Source organism: Grampus griseus (assembly GCF_964374135.1).
Source record: "Grampus griseus genome assembly, chromosome: 18".
Taxonomy (NCBI): Eukaryota; Metazoa; Chordata; class Mammalia; order Artiodactyla; family Delphinidae; genus Grampus; species Grampus griseus.
In genome coordinates this window covers 28165639-28189147 of record NC_139012.1, presented here as the reverse complement: position 1 = coordinate 28189147, position 23509 = coordinate 28165639, and the positions used below count along the sequence as shown (strand labels likewise).

The 23509-nt window shown below is 36.7% G+C and overlaps 1 protein-coding gene across 1 annotated transcript in view; it reads left to right on the top strand.

The window, feature by feature from the left end:
• The window catches only part of SCEL (sciellin), a 130966-nt gene that overhangs the window by 91536 nt on the left and 15921 nt on the right, over window positions 1–23509 (top strand). Inside the window, exons 18-23 of the mRNA XM_082675543.1 lie at window positions 1817–1867; window positions 2808–2870; window positions 6499–6558; window positions 6705–6764; window positions 6906–6962; window positions 21491–21553. Coding sequence (XP_082531669.1) covers window positions 1817–1867; window positions 2808–2870; window positions 6499–6558; window positions 6705–6764; window positions 6906–6962; window positions 21491–21553 — 354 coding nt within the window. The remainder of the gene's footprint in view (window positions 1–1816; window positions 1868–2807; window positions 2871–6498; window positions 6559–6704; window positions 6765–6905; window positions 6963–21490; window positions 21554–23509) is intronic.

The following is a 23509-nucleotide window of genomic DNA, read 5'->3' as shown; positions in this document are numbered from 1 at the left end:
ATCAGGAGTCAGAAACTTTTGCTTAAAGAGCTAGGTAGTAAATATTTCAGGTTTGGGGGACCAAAACAGTCTCTATTTTAACTAGTCAACTAGCAACCATTGATAATACATTGTAAAGGAATGGGCATGGCTGTGTTCCAATAAAACTTTACTTATATAACAAGACTACAGGCTGAATTTAGCCTGAGGACCATAGTTTGCTGACTCCTGGACTAAACAGTGTTTCATGTGGGTGAGTGAAGAGGATCAACTCTGAATGTACTTGGAACAGCTTCTGAAACAAAGCCTCCCTTGCATATCTTGTTTTATTCACTTTATGGTTGGACCAAAGATTTTATCATTCTTTTATCTGATTATTTAGTGCTAAATTGTCCTTAGATTTTGTTCACTAAATAAGAACATAACGCATTGCCACTGTCTGAGGGTCAGGTACTGAATCCAGAGACCATGTAATACTTCATGTTACAGATAAAAGAGTCAATGAAAGACAGCTATCCCTTGTCCCTCTTCCAAGATGACTTAGTTTGTAAAGTGAAGATGGCCTTAATGATATGACCTTTCCCGTGCAGTGTGCGAGCCTCGTTTCAGTCCCCACCCTTTGCCATGTATTGCATTAGGTCATGTGTCCATCTCTTCTACTTGGTAGTGAAATTTTTGAGTTCAGAGAATACTTATTATCTGTATAATCTTGGACACATAGTTTAAACTCCTTTAAGCCTCAGCTTCTTTATCTGTAAAGTGGGGATTGTAAGAATTACCTTCTTCATGAATTACCAGAAAAATTATATGCTATCAAGCTTATGAAGCACTTATTCCTCAAGTACTTATTAGATATTATCTATTGGTATTATTATTACTGTTACTGTTTTTCTTCATTGTTGGATCCTCATTGCACCACTCAATGCCTAGTTCAAAGAAGATACCAAAGAAATTATCTGTTAGGTTGGATTTTATGAAATTGTGACATTCAATAATTTTTGATCCACAAGAGGACAATTTCATATAGTTCAATATAATAGAATGCAATAATTTACATGGAAGGATTTGTACATGATAAAATTAGTTTATAGGTTAATGCTAAAGATTAGTTCAGGGATATAAGCCTTTCCAGTCTTTTTTCTTTTCAGGATGTATAACAAATTGTCCAATAATAAGGTATATCAAATTAGGCATCTTGTTCAGGCCTTCTGGTGTTAGAGTTGGTATGAAGGCCCAGTACGATAACAGAAATGTCTCTTTAGAGCTATTATTGCCTATTTGTTTAGAATAAAAGCAAGTTATATAATCTGAAGTCTTCCTTGTTCTGACTTAGCATTGCATGAAGCATGATTCTGAACTGATTAATATCTTGGAGTAGCCTGAATGTTACATATTAATATTATGTATATTACCTCCATACCTTAGAATCAGGAAATAGCCTCTTTTTTAAAAAATCCCAGGTTTTTGTTTTGTTTTGTTTCGAGGGGAGGGAAGCAAGGAACACGTGCAAATGACCAACAGCTTAAATTTTTCTCTTGTTCATTACAATCTTCAAAAATATTCTTGGAAAACAAGGAGTTTACGAGCAATTTAAATTTGAGGTTGTCTTAAAAGAAATAAGAATAAAACTAAATTAAATTTTCATATATATGTAGTTGTGTAAGAAATGAATTGATAGTAGCCACCTGCTTTTACAGAGGGCTAAAAAAGAACTCAAGATGAAGTTTTGAATTAACAACAATCACTTGATTCAATATTAAGATTGAAAAAAAATGTACAAATTGTAATTGATTTGACTTGATTTTACCCCCTTATTGAAATTTACAACATTTTTTAGGAACCAGGATCTGAACCATCTTATCAAAGTGACTCCCTCAGCAAAAAAAAGGTAAGATTATTGAAGACTCGTGAGCAAGTCTTCAATTTATGCCCCAGAATAAGATTATTTGGCTAAGGACATTTGAAAGGGGACATGAAAAAAATGAGAACAAATTGATTTGTTGTGTGTAATAATGGTAGATAGATTTTTTCTTTTATTGTGTTGCTTCAATTTATTACATTATAATTTTGTTCAAATTGTAATACTGAAGCAAATTCTGTTTAATGACTATTTGAGAAATTCACTGGACACAACAGTAGCATAAGTAGGTTATTACTGCAAGTTTATAGTAAATAAACTATAAGTTCATAAAACTGAATAAACCAAAGAATATTGGCTTTCTTCTCTTTCACAAACCCAAGGATTAATAAAAATTAAATGACTCTTCAGAAAATTGGTGACATAACATTCTAATACTTGATTAGAATATTTCTACATGATTTTGATTATACTCCTGTCTTCTTGAAAAGTTAAGACCCATCATTCACTGGAGCAAAAGTTAAGAAAAACGTGACAGAGTAACTCCAAGCTACCTCTCAAGATTATTATGATGATAATGTTGGTGAAAAGCGTTGTGCAGATGTAAGAAATTATTGTGAATAGAGAGAGGAAGGATGTTAGCAGAAGGGAGCATGTGGTTTGGGGTCCAGCTATGGTTTCAATCCTAGTTCACCCTCAGTCATTTCTTAGGTATCTGGCCCAAAGAGGGTCTTAATTTCTATGAAACTCAATTTATTTATAAAGAGAGAATGGTAATATTTAACTCAGTTGTTTTGAGGATTTAAAAAAGATAACTAATATAACTAATATATATAAAGTAGAAACTCGGTAAATTTATCACTTTTTGTCTAGGATCCCATGGAATGATTCACAAGCATCAGAAGAAACAATGCCAGCCATTGTTTCTGATTTCCAGCTGAATTTGACCTTTTATTTTATTTTATTTTAGCAGTGAACAAGATCTTGATGAACTTATTAACGTAAGCCCCAAAGCTGTCAAAAACACAGCCGGGTAAGAGAAGGATGTGATTTATTTACTTTGCTTTGTTTCTCCCTAACTAAGTACAATTTGAATATAAATGACTTGTAATCATTCTATGGGCAAACTGAATATAAATCTTGAAAAGTCATCACAATTTTTATATGTCCCTGAAAACTTAGATATCTATTTGCTAATAAAAAGAAAGGCAGCTCAAGTAAAGCAATTGAAGGGAGTGATTTGGGTAGAAACATAGCTAGTCTATGCCCTGTTCATGTTTTGTAGTATTGATGTTAATACCTTTGTCTCTGGATTTGGTTAAATTTATGAATGATAGTTAATTTTTTGAAAAGAGCTGGACACCTCATTAGTTGTAAGCAATACCATTCACCTCGTTTTCAGAGGGTGTTTTCTAGTAGTCGGTGGAAATTTTATGAGGTTCATTATTTCTTAGATGGTTTGCTGCTCGCAGCAAAGTAATGGATCTAAAATTTGATAATTCTTTAAGTAGTATCTACAATGATGAAAATGAAATTCACTTTTTGTCTCTGGTTATATGAAGATTTTTATATCATTATACACTACTATTATATGTATGTACTTATATATTATGTATATATTTAAGAATGTTTTTATGATTTCACTTTTTTGAGTTTAACTGGTATGTACAAAAATTGCAAAATTTTGGAGATGGAAGGAAGGAACCTCAGAAAACTCATAGCCCAGTTACTATGAACACTTGCAAACCACTGTTCCAGTCAAACCGATTCTATTTACAGAAGAGGAAATTAAGACTCAGAAAGGTTAAGTGATGTGACCAGTGTCACAGAGAAAACTAGTGGAAGACGAATAGTAGTTCTGTGATCTGTTAGGCGGTGAATAATTACTGAGCACCTACTGGGTTTGAAGCTTACAGCTAGGTATCATTAGGTGCACATTAGGTATAATTATAGGCCGTGGATGCCAAAAAGAGAATTCAGTAGACATACTCAATCTTATTAATAGCAAGCAATTATCATAGTTTAAAGCTAATTATGTATTGGGGGCAAAGAGATGGGACTCCAAGACAATACTAGGTTGTCAATTTAATATATTACATTTTGGGACGCTTATGTACTGCTTGCTGAATATAGAATGTATTGTCAGTGAGTTGCATTTAAAAAGAAAAGGAGACATGAAATAGCTAATAAACACGACAGGCAGTAAAATTCACATTCATAGATTCCTAGGGGTAGAAGATGTTAGAGATGGGCAGAGGCTTAGAGATGAACAAATCCAATCTCCCAATTTTACAAATGAGAACACTGAAGTATTCGGGGCAAAAGTCTCATAATCTTCTGTGAGTTCTTCCAACTCCCAGCCCAACTCCTGGTCTTTAAATCACAGCATGGAGACTTTGATCTTAAAATAGGTGAAAGTTGATTCAGTACCTCAGGAAATAGTGGAAACTATAAAGCTAGGACCTTTGCTCCTGCCATGGGACAGCCTGGAGATGTTCTCTACTACTTTCATAGGGTCACTTGAAATATTACTTCACAGTCTTTGAAGTGACAATGGCACAAATTTGTGCCAATGACCGCAAAACACTTTACAACTTTTGAACTACATGAAAATAATAATAGCTAAATATTTCAATGTATCCCTATATCCTTAAAGCAAAATAAATGAAAGCAGTAACTTGAGTAGGAAAAACGTTACATTTTTCCTGGATAAAATTTAGATATAAGATTCCTGTGTTTGTAGGATCCAGGGTCTGAAAAAAGCGTCTGTAAGTTTTCAATTCATTAAGTTGCATGATGCTATCAGTCAAGGCAATTCAGGACTATTACTGAGATCCTTGCTTTATTGACCCAAGGTGTCGTCTTTTTAAGAGAAGTGGTAAAACATAGCACGCGTTTATATATATGTTTTCTAAGCTAGTGTTTCTCAAATTGTGGGTCACATCCCATTAAATGGTCTTGTAATTAATTTAGTGAGCGGCAGTCAGCATTTTTTCCCGGTTAGCTAGAGTGAAGTAGAGCAGAAAACATGAGAGTTCTTACGTAGTGGGTGTCTTATTTTGTGAAATTTATGTTTTATTATGTGTGTGTGTCTGTCTGTCTGACTGAAAACAGAAAGTATTGGGCTGTGATGTAAATTGTATTTTTTAATGAGCTCTATGATGTAGTAGTTTGAATAGCACAGTTCTAAGGTTTGGAATGAACCAAGTTTTCTGTACTGAGCAGAACAGTAAAAACGGGAGTTCTCATGTTTGTGTTTGCATTTTTTTATGCAGCTTACTCCTAATTATGCTGGTTGGTGAATATTATATGTAGTTACACTAAAATATTGTGATTGATTTTATGTATTAAAAGGTTGTGGACTTTGACATATTATTTCCTCTACAAAGTTTTATTTTTTGTACTTTTTTTCTTTTAATGTATGAAATTATCCTCATTTTAAAGATCGTCTTTCAGGCACAATTTAACTTTATAACAGGTTGTTGTAATCAATTTATACAAGAAAATTTTATTTTGGATAGTTGTCATATGTTTATCATTTCTTTGATAGTGTTTGTAGATACCAGTTGATTATCTTTAATTGATAATATTACTATTGAAGATAATTCAAAACAGTAAACATTCATTTAGGGGCTTTCTGTCTACTGTGGAGTTCTGAGAACAAGGATGAAGAGATCAAACTCAGTGAAGCCATGAGCTGGGAAGCAAATTCTATGGAAAGGCTTAGGGGTTGGGGAAGGAAATGCAGACCTTTTTCTCAGACTTTGATGACTAACCTCTAAGTGGCTCTCCTTCAGTTCCTAACCTTGCATCAGTCTTTTTGAAGAGTAAACCATACTTTATTTTTATATAAGGGAAAAGGACTTTTGGGGGGAAGAAGGTACAGGCAGGTAGCTGCCAAAATTTACTGAAAGCAGGTGTTATCAATCCCAAGATTTCTTGCTACTGTGGGCTCTTCTGTGAATAAATATTATAAAGCAGTTTAGAGGAACACGTTGAAAAATCACTACTTTCCAGCCCTTAGAAGCAAAGTATTATACAGAGGCAATGAGTGATAGCAAACCAGGTGGGAGGAAATACTGTTCTCCGACTGAGGAAAGAAACTGATAGGGTTTCAACTAGGAAGTGGACAGTTATCAGAGTATGTCCCTAATTTACCATGATTTCAGCTTTTTAAGTCATGGTAGAGGAAAGAAAAGTCACAATTTTGATGGATTACTGGAACTCTCTTTGCCAAGACTTATGTTAAGTATAATCCTAGTTTGGGAGTTTCTTATTTTTTTAAAAAATGGTATATTTAGCTGGTGAATATGATTTTTAAAATATCAAGGACCTTAGAATCAGTCTGTATCGTCATACTGTTAAAACATTCCAGAGTAAAAGTGGTCAATCATGAGATGTTTGCTGTGAACTCTGAGTTAGTGTGCCCTTGTAGATGGGCTCTGACAATAAGTGTGTGAAGTCAGAGTAATTCTTCTCCTGATCCAACATAATTAGTCCTCCCTGGATTGGTTTGATAATTTATTTCAAGGGGGTTCTATGCCAAACCAATATGTCTTATACTAAATGATAAACTAGCTAATCCCTTCTTCCAATTCCAGCCACCTTAAACCTACATTATCTCTAACACAAGCTGCTTTAATTTTTTTTTCCATTTGAAGAAATCAAGATCTTGATAAGCTCATCAAAGTGAATCCTGAAACTCTCTCCAACAACCAAAGGTAATAGAACTGTATTAATTTTTGTGCTTTGGGTAGGAAGAATGTTTTGTTTTACAATTATTTCAAGCACATTTATAACCTTAATGATCTTACCAAAAGAATTTATTTATAATTAACCTGCTTGCTTTTTATTTTTCTTTTTAAAGAAACCAGGATCTCAATAACCTCATCAAAGTGAATCCTGAAGTAATCAGAAGCAATCAAAGGTAATCAAATAAAAACAGTCATTTCACATTCTCATGTCTGTTGCCCCTGAGTGGAGTAGATTTATTATATTGCTTTATAGACCTAGCACAAACAAAACAACCTATCACTAATTGGAGTTTATTTTTTTCTCTTTTGAACAGCCAAGCTTTGGACAATCTTATTGAAGTGAAACCTTCACCTCTCAGAAATACTAAGCGGTAAATGACTTTGCCTAACTATCTTGACATGCATTTAAAAAAGAACTCAAGGTTCTAGGTTAGGAATTTCCTTTCTTGCTCGCTTTCTTGCTTTCTTTCTTCTCTTTTTCTAAAAGAAGGCTTTCGTTTTTCTTGAGTGTTCAAATGAGCACACATTTATAACCCATGTGTTTCCTGTCCGCCGAGAATATGCTACACTCTTCTGGAACCAATTGCACTCTTTTGGACTCAGTTTTGTACTTCTAATTTTCACGAAGACAAGTTAGGGTTTGTTGCCTATAGGAGATAGAGTATCAGGACTGATATGAAAAATGAGTGAAATTAAATAAGAGGAAAACATATTTTGGAGAAGCTGGACCAAATCGGTGGTTTACACAGATGCCTACAGAGCATTGGAGCATTGGAAAGGATATTCAGTCTTCAAAATTACAGATCCACAGCTCATGTGGGCTCACAAAATATTCCAGCAGATTTTAACCTTGAACTTCCATTTTGAGTTTTGTAAATATCTTATAATTCACTATCTTTATGTCATATCTTTCACCAAAAGAGCTTATTGATAATGCACCAGAGTGCGTTGTATGAGAAGCCCAGATTGTTCTGCTGACCTGAAATTTTGCCATAATAAATATATAGCTGGGAATTAAAGTCTCAAAATTCTGGGGTGAAGAAAGCAAATTAACATATGGAAAAGTGCTTTGAAGCCACAGGGAGAAAGAGGATAGTGTGACATGCTCATCGGCCTAAATCTTATGGCTTTTTGTTTTCTACATTAGTGGTTTTTTTTTTTTTTTTTGGAGTATAATTGCTTTACAATGTTGTGTTAGTTTCTGCTGTACAATGAAGTGAGTCAGCTGTCTGTATACCTATATCCCTTCCCTCTTGGACCTCCCTCCCACCCCTCCCCCCCATCCCACCCATGTAGGTTGTCACAGAGAACCGAGCTGAGCTTCCTGTGCTTTATAGCATGCTCCCACTAGCTATCTGTTTTACACATGGGAGTGTATATATGTCAATCCTAGTGTTTTAATTTGCCTTTTCTGTTTGTGTGTTTTTATCACAAGGTGTTGGGGTGTCTGAGGTAGGAAGGTACCAAGGCAATTGAAGAGCAATTGCTAATTAGAGAGCAGTATTTATTGAACACCTCTGGTGTGCCTGGCAATTTATATACATTTAATCCTCACAACAACCAGCCCCATGAGAAATATATTCACGCATGCTATTCTATAGAAGAAGAAACTATAGCTCAAAGATATAAAATAAACTTCTCAAGAAAGAAAACACATCCTGGATCTAAACCCAAGTCCTTCTGATGTCACTACTGGAAGAACAAAAGATCGGGAGCAAAAAACCCTCAGATTTACCCCTTCTTTCTGTCCTTTATTCTCCTAACAGTCCCTTCCTTTCTAATTCCCCTCCCACCCCTGCAGTTAAAGGACTACAATTAGATACACTTTTTTTCTAGAAAATTATTGTGGAAATGACAGAGAGGAGAGGAAGATTTGTCTTATAGAGATTTTCTAATAACTGAAATAATAGCGGACTTTTGGTGCCGACCTTGCCACTGGTAAGCGTATGGAAATATCTTTGATAAGTAGAAGCATTTCTTCAGAGTGTACTGGTAGGGGCAGATTTTTATTTTTATTAGTAACAGTTTTAGGAGGTTCCCAACCCATGTTGGAAGTGGTTAGGTTTAACAAGTACGTATGGAATAACTAACAGTGGCTACTGTAGCCAACTTCTCCCTTAGCGGCTGTTTCCATAAACTGTAGCGCCCTCTGTCTGTCTCTCTCTCTCCCCCACTCCTGTTCCCTCCTTCCTCCTCTCCCTCCTCCCTTTCCCCTTCTTCTGACTTTTGCCTCCTTCCCTTCCTCCTTCTGCAAATGCACTATGTTGACATATAATGGTAACTTTCTCATAAGAGTTTTGCCTTTTGTTTATTAGAAGAGGCTAATTTCATAAAAGTAATTTGTATTTCAGCAACTCCTAACAAAGTATCTATAAGAAGAGGACATTTTCCTTATACAGATAGGATTACTATAAAAAAGAAATTTAAAAATATTGACCATCATGTTGTTTTCAGATGGCAGCCTTTTCTAAGGATTTATTTTTAAACTTTTTATTGAGGTATAGTTGATGTATAATATGATATAAATTACAGGTATATGATATAGTGATTCACAATTTTAAAGGTTATACTCCACTTATAGTTATTACAAACTATTTGCCATATTCTCCATATCATAGAATATATCCTTGTAGCTTATTGTATACCTAATGGTTTGTACCTCTCAATTGCCTACCCCTATGTTGCCCCTCTCCCCCTTGCCTCTCCCCACTGGTAACCACTCGTTTGTTCTGTATATCAGATGGCAGCTTGATCCACAAATCTAACCTAAGTGATGTCTGACTATTCTTTAGTAGTTACACCAGATTTGATGATAATCAGCCAGGATGTTCAAGAATTACTGCAGAACAAACAGGAAAGACTAAGCTGCCTATTTGAAAAAAGTGACTTCATTCAATATGTTCAGTCACCTGTATCTGCAATGTATTTATGTGGCCCACTTGATTTTAATGGGTAAAGAGAGGGGGCATTTTAACATGACTCCCAGTAGGAATAACAGCCACAAGGCACTTTTACATCCAATTCAATGTGACAGGAGCACTGATTATTTAATAGTATAACAGCAGTGAATCAGAGTTCCTTTTATGTGACTTTGCTGACATTTCCAGCAGCTGTATATTTAATTCACAGTTAGGGGTGGAATAAATTTCAGTCATGGATCAGAATGTAAGCAGGTGTCCCTGAGCTCTTTCTAGGAACACAACAACTTGAGCAAATGCAGATGTGTACAGAATTTTCATTTATTCAGGGAGAAACTGTGAATTTTAGCAATGACAGTTTCACATTTTCATGAACCAACATTAAAGGGGGATATTCAATTATTGGTAGCCTATAAACTGCTGCTCCCACGTAAAGATTGAAAAACATCTAGTGATACAGGTCTTTACAGTTAGAAAAGGCAACCTTCATCTAAAGCAGAAAAAATATTCTGAACTATTTGTAGTATTATACGGCCATCTTTATAAGGGCTTCCTATTTGCTAAGACATACCTTGTTAATATCCCAATAAGAAGTTTCCTTCCTATCTTCCTATTGAATATTTCTCATACTTCTGCTCAAGACAGAGCGCTGGAGGTGGGAGGTAACCTTGACTCTTTCCATTGCTTCATTCCCCATAATCAGTAGGTCACTCTGGATGCTTCTCCTAGTGATCTCAGGAACCGAGACATTTCATCATCCCAACTGCTACTATGGCCCAGCTTACTGTTAAGTCTCCTCACTGGTCCCTCTGCTGTCTCTGGTACCTTCTGCCCTTCAATCTGTCTGCCATGCTGTAGAGTGATCTTCTTAAAACACAAATCTGATCCTGTCCTTCCTCTGATGAAATCCTCCAGTGGCTTCACATTGCCACTGGACAACAGTGTACCCCTTAACCTGGTTTCCAAAGCTCGCCATGATGTTGCCTCCACAGGCCTCCCCAGCCCCATTCCTTATGCTCCACCCACAAGCAAAGCCCACCCACACACCCCCTGACATGAGCACGCCTCGCTCCTCTGTCATCGCTGCTGCATGGTTAACTGCTACTTATCCTTTAGGTGTCAGCTTAGGTGTCTTTTACTCAGGCTCTGGGAAGCCCAACCTGACCCATCACTTCTGCATCAGGTCATTCTGGATGTTCTCAAGCTCTCTGTTCTTCTGTCCTATGGTATTTGTCTCTTGGCATTATTATTTAATAATCTCTCATCCACTATTGGATTTTTTAAGGGCAAAGATTGGATCTCTCTTGCTCATGTCTTTATCTACAATTCATGGCACAATGCTTGGCACGTATTAGGTGCTTAATAAATATTCTCTGAGTTACAAACTAAATTTCAAAACTAATCAAGACCTGTGATCATCCAACTAGACAAAGCCCATTGCCTTATAACTCTAACACTCTGAGCCCCATGAGTGAAACTAGACTGGAGGGATCTGATATCCTATGACTTGTCTCCTTGCTTAAGCCAAAAACCCTATTTTGAAACATAATCTCAATGAACCATGGTGAATTAGAGCCACTGAAATTCTTGGTCATATCTTATATTTAAAATACCTAAATTGATCATTTTCTCTATGGACCTGTTAATTTCTTTAATATAAAATCTTTAAGACTCCCTCATTGAACAAATTATGAAAATATGTAAAGCTGGGACCATTTTGCAAATTCAGTGGAGTTGAAGAATTATAGCAGTTATCTCACTGTATTCTACACTCCCTTCAGAGAGATAAATATTCCTTTGAACTAAAGCTTAAAGCCTTAGTTTTAGTTCTTGGCATAAAAGAAGTACCATAGTAAATTTTCTATATGGAGGTTTTTGATTTTGCAAATGTGTTTGATACTCTGCAAAAACGATGTAAGTGAGCCGGAGAGAGAGAAACATATTGCAGCATTTGATAAATACCTCCCACACCTTCATAAGAGAGGAAGAGAAGTTGGGAGTGAGCTGATAACTTTCTTTCATGTAGAGCATATCCTAGGAAAAGTTGTGTTATAAGAGACATAATAAGCCTTGGTCCCCAGAATCTCTATTTTTTTCTTTAATCTGCTCTGCAAGGGAGTATTATATTCCTTAATGGGGCAGTAGAAAATAATTTACATGATTATAACATAGATAAATGTTCATATTCAAAATGTGTGCTATGACTCTACATAACAGATAACTCATATCTTCTCCCAAACATTGTGTAGTCTATGTAAAGAAAAGCATTTTCAGTTGCTATGGTTAACAAAATTTCTTTTTAGCATTTCTCTCTGTATCCACAGAGAACTGGTGGTTTTTCTTGAAGTTAATTCCAACTGCTCATAAAATCACAAAATTATAAGGTCTTCCACTGAACTGCCACAGAAAAGGTTTGGAATCAAGCCTTTGTTTGACCCTGCAGCGTTTGGCTGGGCTTCTATAAAAATCTATTTTTCACACTTTGACTCACAGCTCTTCATCTTCTACCACAGTGTAAAAGACACGATAAGATAGATGTAGTCTTAATTAAAGAATAAAAATTTATTTTTACATTCTTCAACTTGGGAAGTTTATGGGCAATCTGAACTTCTTTTATTGGATCTCCAAATCTAGCTGATGACATCAATCAGGGTGAACAACCAGAGTAAATCCACATTTTGTACTTTTCATGATCTGGAACTTTTAATTTTGCTTTAAATATTAGTATAAAATATTCAGAATAAAATCTTATAATCCATTCTACCAAACTTGATGTGTGGCACTGTTTAATAAAAACAGCAAAAATTCTATGAACCCCCTAATAACATGGTTTACTCAATGATTCACAATTATATCCCTTTGGGAGTGTGCTTCTTTGAAGACAAGCATACGTTCCAGTTTTGAGTTATCTACCTACAGTGGTTGGATTTGCAGGATTCTGGTTTCTCCTCCCTGCTTAGATCTAAATCCATTTCTGCTCTCCTTCACAATAGCTAGGGTCCAAAAGACTTGGGTACTGGGCTTGAGGAGGTGGGGTGGTATAGGCAGATCAAAGATGCAGTATCTGCAGCAGCCAGGAGTGGAAAGTGTCAGAGCAGGTGAGGGCATCCAGCATCAGGCTGAGAAACTAAACATAACCACGTCATGAGGGCAGAAGCAAATGTGTATTTGGTTGCTAGGGCTGCCATAACAAGAACCACAGCCTGGGTGGCTTAAAAGAGAAATTAATTTTCTCACCGTCTGGAAGCTAGAAATCCAAGATCAGTATGTCAGTAGGGTTGGCTCCTTCTGAAGGTCCAGAGGGAAGGATCTATTCCAGGCCTCTCTCCTTGGCTGGTAGAGGGCTATCTTTACCCTCTGTCTTCACATTGTTATCCATCTGTGTGTGTATCTGAGCCTAAATTTCCTCTTCTTATAAAGCTACCAATCATATTGGATTAGGGCCCACCCTAATGACTTCATTTGAACTCGATTTTTTCTGGCGTTAGGACTTCAACGTAGAAATTTGGTGGGAGGGCAAAATTCAACCCCTAAGGAAATGTCCCAAAATAAGGAAACAAAGCCTTGGTTGGGAGCTGTGTGAAAAAAAGGAAAGAAATATGTGCAATTCAGGGGTGAAATAAGGCAGGTTCTAGGTGATTGACGCAAATGGAGGTGAAATGTCCATCACCGTCTCTTCTGAACTTTTTCTGAGAGGTTATTGTGCACACTCTGTACCTAGATGTGGCCGAAGCTGACTGATAAAGGTTCAGGGTCTAATATCTTTTCCTTGGGGTCCCTTTCAGGTCTTTTCCCAGAGCTGGGTAAGGTAGCATAGATTTCTACCAGAGAAGGGGAAAAAAGAGAATTTAAATTAATTTAAGGCCACAAGTATTTTCGGAGCAGCTACTGTGTGCAAGGCCATGTTAGGCATGGTAATGTGATTTTACTCTCAAGTCATAATGAAAAGCACCAGCTTCCTTAAAAAATGTCACTCAGTTCATCCAAGGTTAGCTTTGGAGGGAGAATCACTTCCTGGGACAGAATTCTAATTCCCCAAAATTCACATTTCCTGGTGATCTCTCACTGTTTGCCATTGCCAACCGTCCCTGTTTGGCATTCCTGGGAAACTGGATTATGGAATATCATGATAATCCACTTAATTTTTATTCCATTATCCCCAAGTATTTGGTAAAGTACTATTGTATTTTAAAATGTTACGGGGAGGATCATTTAATGCTCAGGCTATTAAGATAGTATGGTAACCCCTGAGGTCAAGAAGGTGACTCTAGTAATAGGGAAGGACCATCACGGGTTAGGTGAATGCAAAGCCTGCTGTCTCTGTTTCTAGATTTGAAAGATGCGATCTGGGAGGTCTCCTCACACAGTTCTAGCAGTTCTGTTGAAGAAGTCAGTTTTGAATTTTACATCATTCAGACTGCAGAATCAAATGATTTTGATACTTCTAAGCTACTTCTGAAATCCTGTACTTTTTACATATATTAATGGGCATATTTTCTACTATAACTCACATTAAAAAATAATTTAACTAATTTCTACATTTTAAAAGATGTGCAGCTAGTATTTTATTTTATTTTGTTTTGTTTTTAATAGATCTTTATTGGAGTACAGCTGCTTCACAATACTGTGTTAGTTTCTGTTGCACAACAAAGCGAATCAACCATATGCATACACATGTCCCCATATCCCCTCCCTCTTGTGTCTCCCTCCAATCTTCCCTATCCCACCCCTATAGATGGACACAAAGCACCGAGCTGATCTTCCTGTGCTATGCTGCTGCTTCCCACCAGCCAACTATTTTACATTCGGTAGTATATATATGTTGATGTTACTCTCACTTTGCCCCAGCTTCACCCTCCCACCCCATGTCCTCAAGTCCATTCTCTATGTCTACCTCTTTATTCCTGCCCTGCAACTAGGTTCATCGATACCAATTTTTTTTTTTTAGATTCCATATATATGTGTTAGCATACAGTATTTGTTTTTCTCTTTCTGACTTACTTCACTCTGTATGACAGACTCTAGGTCCACCCACCTCACTACAAATAACTCAATTTCGTTTCTTTTTATGGCTGAGTAATATTCCAATGTATATATGAGCCACATCTTCTTTACCCGTTCATCTGTCGATGGACACTTAGGTTGCTTCCATGTCTTGGCTATTGAAAATAGTGCTGCAATGAATACTGTGGTACATGACTCTTTTTGAATTATGGTTTTCTCAAGGTATACGCCTAGTAGTGGGATTGCTGGGTCATATGGTAGTTCTATTTTTAGTTTTTTAAGGAACCTCCATACTGTTTTCCATAGTGATTGTATCAATTTACATTCCCACCAACAGTGCAGAGAGTTGCCTTTTCTCCACACCCTCTCCAGCATTTACTGTTTCTAGATTTTTTGATAATGGCCATTCTGACAGGTAGAGGTGATACCTCATTGTACTTTTGATTTGCATTTCTCTAATAATTAGTGATGTTGAGCATCTTTTCATATGCCTCTTGGCCATTTGTATGTCTTCCTGGTGAAATGTCTATTTAGGTCTTCTGCCCATTTTTTTAACTGGATTGTTTGGGTTTTTGATAATGAGCTCCATTAGCTGTTTGTATATTTTAGAGACTAATCCTTTGTCTGTTGTTTCATTTGCTCATATTTTCTCCCATTCTGTGGGTTGTATTTTTGTCTTGTTATGGTTTCCTTTGCTGTGCAAAAGCTTTTAAGTTTAATTAAGTCCCATTTGTTTATTTTTGTTTTTATTTCCATTACTCTAGGAGGTGGGTCAAAAAAGATCTTGCTGTGGTTTATGTCAAAGGGTGTTTTTCCTATGTTTTCCTCTAAGATTTTTATAGTGTCTGGTCTTACATTTAAGTCTTTAATCCATTTGGAGTTTATTTTTGTATATGGTGTTAGGTAGTGTTCTAATTTCATTCTTTTACATGTAACTGTCCAGTTTTCCCAACACCACTATTGAAGATGCTGTCTTTTCTCCATCATATATTCGTGCCTCCTTTGTCATAAAGTAGGTGACCATATGTGTGTGGGTTTATCTCTGGGCTTTCTATCCTGTTCCATTGATCTATATTTCTGTTTTTGTGCCAGTACCATATTGTCTTGATTACTGTAGGTTTGTGGTATAGTTTGAAGTCGGGGACCCTGATTCCTCCAACTCTGCTTTTCTTTCTCAAGATTACTTTGGCTATTCAGGGTCTTTTGTGTTTCCATACAAATTGTGAAATTTTTTGTTCTAGTTCTGTGAAGAATGCCATTGGTCATTTCATAGGGATTGCATTGAATCTGTAGATTGCTTTGGGTAGTATAGTCATTTTCTCATTGTTGATTCTTCCCATTTAAGAACATGGTATATCTCTCCATCTGTTTGTATCATCTTTAATTTCTTTCATCAGTGTCTTATAGTTTTCTGCATACAGGTCTTTTGTCTCCTTAGGCAGGTTTATTCCTAGGTATTTTATTCTTTTTCTTGCAATGGTAAATGGGAGTGTTTCCTTAAATTCTCTTTCTGATTTTTCGTTGTTGGTGTATAGGAATGCCTGAGATGTCTGTGCATTAATTTTGTATCCTGCAACCTTACCGAATTCATTGATTAGTTCTAGTAGTTTTTTGGTGGCATCTTTAGGATTTTCTACGTATGGTATCATACCATCAACAAACAGTGACAATTTTACTTCTTCTTTTCCAATTTGTATTCCTTTTATTTCTTTTTCCTCTCTGATTGCTGTGGCTAGGACTTCCAAAACTATGTTGAGTAAAAGTGGCGAGAATGGACATCCTTGTCTTGTTCCTGATCTTATGGAAATCCTTTCAGTTTTTCACCATTGAGTATGATGCTTGCTGTGGCTTTGTCATATACGGCCTTTATTATGTTTAGGTAAGTTCCCTCTATACCCATTTTCTGGAGAGCTTTTATCATAAATCGGTGTTGAATTTCGTCAAAAGCTTTTTCTGCATCTATTGAGATGATCATTTGGTTTTTATTCCTTAATTTGTAAATGTGGTGTATCACATTGACTGATTTGCGTATACTGAAGAATCCTTGCATCCCTGGGATAAATCCCACTTGATCATGGTGTATGATCCTTTTAATGTGCTATTGGATTCTGTTTGCTAGTATTTTGTTCAGGATTTTTGCATCTATGTTCATCAGTGATATTGGTGTATAATTTTCCTTTTTTGTGATATCTTTTTCTGGTTTTGGTATCAGGGTGATTGTGGCTTTGTAGAATGAATTTGGGAGTGTTTCTCCCTCTGCAATTTTTTGGAAGAGTTTGAGAAGGATGGGTGTTAGCTCTTCTCTAAATGTTTGATAGAATTCACCTGTGAAGCCATCTGGTCCTGAACTTTTGTTTGTTGTAAGATTTTTAATTATGGTTTCAATTTCATTACTTGTGATAGGTCTGTTTATATTTTCTAATTCTTCCTGGTTCAGTCTTGGAAAATTGTACCTTTCCAAGAATTTGTCCATTTCTTCCAGGTTGTCCATTTTATCGGCATATAGTTGTTTGTAGTAATCTCTCATGATCCTTTGTATTTCTGCAGTGTCAGTTGATACTTCTATTTCATTTCTAATTCTGTTGATCTGAGTCTTCTCCCTTTTTTTCTTGTTGAGTCTGGCTAAGGGTTTATCAATTTTGTTTATCTTCTCAAAGAACCAGCTTTTAGTTTTATTGATCTTTGCTATTGTTTTCTTCGTTTCTATTTCATTTATTTCTGCTCTGATCTTTATGATTTCTTTCCTTGTACTGACTTTGGGTTTTCTTTGTTCTTCTTTCTCTTTTAAGTGTAGGCTTATATTGTTTATGGGATTTTTCTTGTTTCTTGAGGTGAGATTGTATTGTTATAAACTTCCCTCTTAGAACTGCTTTTGCTGTGTCCCATAGGTTTTGGGTCATTGTGTTTTCGTTGTCATTTGTTTCTATGTATTATTTGATTTCTTCTTTGATTTCTTCAGTGATCTCTTGATTATTTAGTAACGCACTGTTTAGCCTCCATGTATTTGTGTTATTTACAGTTTTTTTCCTGTAATTGATTTCCAGTCTCAAAGCACTGTGGTCAGAAAAGATGCTTGATACGATTTCAGTTTTCTTAAGTTTTCTAAGGCTTGATTTGTGACCCAAGATGTGATCTATCTATCTATCTATCTATCAGCAACTGAGAGAAAGTGTAATCTGACACTTTTGGGTGGAATGTTCTCTAAATATCAATTAGGTCTGTCTGGTCTATTGTGTCATTTAAAGCTTGTGTTTCCTTATTTATTTTCTGTTTGGATGATCTGTCCATTGGCGTAAGTGGAGTGTTAAAGTCCCCTACTATTATTGTGTTACTGTTGATTCCTCCTTTCATGGTTGTTAGAATTTGCCTTATGTATTGAGGTGCTCCTATTTTGTGTTCATAAACATTTATAATTGTTATATCTTCTTCTTGGATTGATCCTTTGATCATTATGTAGTGTCCCTCCTTATCTCTTGTAACAGCCTTTATCTTAAAGTCTATTTTATCTGATACGAGTATTGCTACTCCAGTTTTCTTTTGATTTCCATTTGCATGGAATATCTTTTTCCATCCCCTCACTTTCAGTTTGTATGTGTCCCTAGGTCTGAAGTGGGTCTATTATAGACAGCATATATATGGGTCTTGTTTTTGTATCTATTCAGCCAGTCTCTCTCCTTTGGTTGGGGCATTTAATCCATTTACATTCAAGGTTATTATCAATATGTATGTTCCTATTACCATTTTCTTAATTGTTTTGAGTTTGTTTTTGGGGGTCTTTTTCTTCTGCTGTGTTTCCCACCTAGAGAAGTTCCTTTAGCATTTGTTGTAAAGCTTGTCTGGTGGTGCTGAATTCTCTTAGCCTTTGCTTGTCTGAAAAACTTGTGATTTCTCCATCGAATCTGAATGTGATCCTTGCTGGGTAGAGTAATCTTGGTTGTAGGTTTTGCTCTTTCATCACTTTAAGTATATCCTGCCACTCCCTTCTGGCCTGCAGAGTTTCTGCTGAAAAATCAGCTGATAACTTTATGGGGATTCCTTTGTATGTTATTTGTTGCTTTTCCCTTGCTGCTTTTAATATTTTTCTTTGAATTTAATTTTTGTTAGTTTGATTAATATGTGTCTTGGTGTGTTTTTCCTAGGGTTTATCCTGTCTGGGACTCTCTGTGCTTCCTGACTTGGGTGACTATTTCCTTTCCCATGTTAGGGAAGTTTTCAACTCTAATCTCTTCAAATATTTTCTCAGACCCTTTCTTTTTCTTTTCTTCTTCTGGGACCCCTATAATTTGAATGTTGGTGCATTTAGTGTTGTCCCAGAGGTCTCTGAGATTGTCTTCAATTCTTTTCATTCTTTTTTCTGTATTCTGCTCCTCGGCAGTTATTTCCACCATTTTGTCTTCCAGCTCACTTATTCATTCTTCTGCCTCAGTTATTCTGTTATTGATTCCTTCTAGTGTATTTTTCATTGCAGTTATTGTGTTGTTCATCTCTGTTTGTTTGTTCTTTAGTTCTCTAGATCTTTGTTAAACATTTCTCATATTTTCTCAATCCATGCCTCCATTCTATTTCTGAGACTCTGGATCATCTTTAATATCATTACTCTGAATTCTTTTTCAGGTAGATTGCCTATTTCCTCTTCATTTATTTGGTCTTGTAGGTTTATACCTTTTTCTTTCATCTGTGGCATATTTTTTTACTGTCTCTCTTTTCTTTTCTTTTTTTTTTTTTGAGTAGGATTGTGTTCCTGTCTTACTGGTTGTTTAGCCTGAGGCTTCCAACACTGGAGTTTGTAGGCTATTGGCTAGAGCTGGGTCTTGGTGCTGAGATGCAGAACTCTGTGAGACCTTACTCCAGTGAATATTCCCTGGGGTCTTTCTCTGTTAGTCCAGTGGTTTGGACTCAGAGCTCCCACTGCAGGAGCTTTGGCCCTGGGCTTGTGAACCAAGACCCCACAAGCCACCTGGGGCAGCAAAAAATAAAGAAAAAAACAGAGTAAAAAATAACATTAGACTAGGAAACTAACAGATATGTTAGGAGAATATAAAATAAAAAGATAGTTGAATCAACAACCAGAAGGTACATCAGTACCACAATAGTAAAAAAGAGGAGGGGGGAAAAGAAAAAAAAAAAAAAGGCCTTGGCTATGGAGGGCAGGGCCTAAGCAAGGGCAAGGTTTGGATGGTGGGCAGGGCCAATGCTCAGGACCCACAGGGCTGGAAAAGGCCCTGGGGGCTGTGGTGGGTGAGGCTTAGGCTCAAGGAACAGAAGGGGCCCAGGCATGCCCCCCACCCCTGGTCTCAGAGGGCAGGGGGCCTCACCTGGGAGCCCAGCAGGCTTCCTGAGCTTGAGTAGGAGGGGCAAATGCCCTCCTCTCCTCTCCTCCTCCTCCAGCCTCGGAGGGCCCCTCCCTCCTGCCTCTCTTGATCTCCCCAGCCTCCGTCCTATGCCCCCAAAGACCCACGCAGCCTGGAGGGGGCTTTGGAGGGCAGGGGATGGCCTAGGAGCTCAGCAGCCTCCCCAGGACTGAGTGGGTGTGGCAATGAACCTCCACTCCTCTCCCGCTCCTCCTGGAGGGCCCCTCCTGCCTGCCTCCTGATCTCCCAGGCCCGCAGCTAGTATTTTAAATGTGAGGTTTAAGTGTAGCTATGGAATGCTGCTTAATTAGCATATTTATCACTTATTGATGGCTTGGATGTTATATAAAAGGAGTATTAAATCTCATCCCACATAAATATGAGGACTTTTATGTTATTATTCATCCTTATCAATATTAATTTTGTGAGTCAGAGTCCCTACACTGATTCTCTGTAAAAGAACCTTACTTGAAATCTGCTATTCAGGACTGGAAAAGGGAGATTTATGAAAACAGGAGTTAACTCTAAAGATGTGAAAGTTAGGGCAGAAATAAAAATGAAAATATAGTCCCTCAGAATTCTGGAATCCATAGTGCCTAGTGCTGTGTCACTACACTTCTGTTAATTATCACTTATTTATTCTTACTCAGTTCAGTCACAACTGTAGTCATTGTGCCTATAAATTTTACTTACATTAACTCATTTATTCTCACTGCAACCTTATGAAATTAGATATTATTATCCTAGTTTACAAAAGGAAGCTTAGAAAGGTTGACTAACTTGCCCAAGAAAGTAGGAGAAGAAATGGCCTTGCTCTGACTCCTAAACCATCCTGCTAACCAATAGCATTGGTGACAAGGCTTTTCCAAACTCATGGAAAAAAATTAAGAACTACCAGCGTAATAGCAAATATATAAATAATTAATATATATATATATAACATACCAGAGAATATTGTATCTCATGAAGGTGTGTCAAATCATTATTGTAGCCCATGATTTAAGAATGTAATTGTCCCATTTATCCTCCACATTATGAATTGTTTATTCAAATTTGGGGTTGACTTCTCATATTTCTGTCATGCAAAAAGCTGGAATGAAGGCTCTAATTAAATATTTAAGAGTTGATTTCAGATGGGCAGGTGGCTCAGCCTCAAGCCTTGACTCTTTTACAAATTAGTCAATTGACCTTGGAAAATTCACTTAGCCGTTCTGAGCCCCATATGCTGTCCTGCAAGATTTTGTGAGATCTGAATGAGATAACCCACGTGGAAATACACAAGTTAGTACTTTGTGATGCAAAGTAAGTATTCATTCAAAGTTAGCCGAATGTGAATATCAATCAGTTGTTTCTTTTCAGACCAGATTTCTCAAACCTTCCAAAAAATTAGTTCTTTATTTCTCTCTCACAACGTAATCCATGCTCATACTAGAGTTGCATAGGACATATGGTTCGATGTCAGATTTTCAATGTCCATATTCTTAAAGACCACAAATGACTATGTTTAAATTTTTGTACTGATCTAAAAATTTTTTATTCTAATGTTTATTTCCTAAAATTGTATGTAATTACATCATATATATATATATATATATATATATATATAAAATATTTTTTTTCCTATAGAGACCAGGACCTAGAAAATTTAATTGAAGTAAATTCCAGTATGTCTAAGAGTAAAAATGAAAGGTAAGGCTTATTATAATTTACATTTTTCTTATGAATTCCATATGAGCCTTCATAAATTATTATAACCTTGAAAGATTTTCTGAGAAGTTGAACTGTACTGTGATATTTAAATATAAACACCATATGAATATGAAAAACAATATACAGGGTACTTAATAACTGATTTGGAAAAAAGTTAGCAAAATTTGAATTCTGTTGGAATTTCTGACTAAGGGCCTGCTGTTCAATGGCTTACTGTAAAAGGCATCATGGAAATTCAGTGCTCTGCACATGGGCTGTGAAGATTTATTTTTACTTACTGTTGCTTGGTAGGTTTTCAGCGGTGCAGAAAGCACTCTGGGAATCTCTTCCTTGGATACGTAGTGCTAAAAGAATGCACAAATTCATCACAGCCGCAAAACAGGACCTAATTTTGGAATTTCTTTACATCACAGAGAATACCAGCTTTAAAACTGTTGTACTTTGTTTCTTTTACAACGAAGGTTAGGATAGAAGCTATACTTCATTGTTGTTACAGATTGTTTAAATTAGGAAAGAATTTTAAAAGTCTTCCATGTTTAGCAATTCTTCTCCCAACACATGGGAGGACCCTAGAAGCAATAAGTTTCTATTTTTAACCTTCCTAAGATACAGCTGCCTTTTCTGTTTAAAAGAAAAAAAAAAAGTTTATGTAAAGAAATGATATTGTTGATATCAATTGAAGAGAGTAGAAAAGTAGGAAAAGAGCTGGCTCAATATTTGGTCTGTTTTTCATATCTCTTAAAGGCTCTTGCATATAGGAGGTAGGTAGTTTCTTTCTGTTCCCTTAATTCCCCAAATCATCCTCTGCCTTCTCTTTTTGTGATCCCAAGCAAGCCTCTGATAGAATGAGGGAGGATACATTTTCAGTAGGATCCACTATTTTGGGAACAGTATTGGGCTTACAATTAACCAAGCTCATTCAAATATTATTTGGAAATGATCCAGATTAAAAAATGACAAGTAAATGAGGAGGTATAATTAAGGAACTTTTCACTGAATATGACTTGAGAGGTGTTTCAGTTTGAGTTAGGCTTTCTCATGAAACAGGGTTTTATTGGAAAGATTAATGAGGGAATGGAAATTCAAGGACAGGAATGGTAGCATGGCCAGGCTTCACGGAGGCCTGCACTGGAAGGTTGTTCATTCTTGACCAGAGGACATTCCATCAGGAATCCCCAGACATTAACCTTAGTTCTTGGTCATTGTCAGTTCTTTGTTGCCTATTTTTGTTGCCTTTGTTGCCTATTCTTTGCTGCCTATTTTTCTCCTGCTCTTCCCTCTACCTATTGGTTTCCTTATTCTCTGCTCTGTAGCTGTTTGATAACCAAGAACTTTAGCTGCCTCTCCTTCCTCGTAACTTCACCTTCCTCTAGCTTTCCAAGGTCTGGCCTCCTTCAGCAAGGCGGTGTGGTTGTGGCCATCTGTGTAGAAGAGGCTGTGGGATGGAAAACACCGTGGCTGTAACGTGCACACACTCTCCTTTACTTTCCTGCAATTTCATCTGTGCCTCTTTCCTAACATAACCCAACAATCACACGTACATTCACAAATGCACCCCGTCTCTCCAGCGGGATGGTGATCATCACAGTCAGTTACTATGTCTGGAGGCCTTAACCACCACTGCAAAATCATCTGCTCATCCCTGAGTTCTGTGTTCAGATGTTATTCATTCTTCTTCAGTTCTATCCAAATCCTGTACAGGATCTGTCTCCAAATTAAATGGAAAATGTAGATACTGCCCCAGCCCTGAAAGAACAACTGTAATAAAAGTTCTCACGTGGAAAAAAAAAAAGTGGAAAAAAGAAATCTCTGGGCCCAATTTTGCACCCATATAATTTTGGCTACAGAAAAGAAAGTTTACTTGACTCTCAAAATGGGTAAAAATTTAACAGAAAGAAAATTGAGGGTCAGAGAGTAAGAGACTTGATCAGGTGC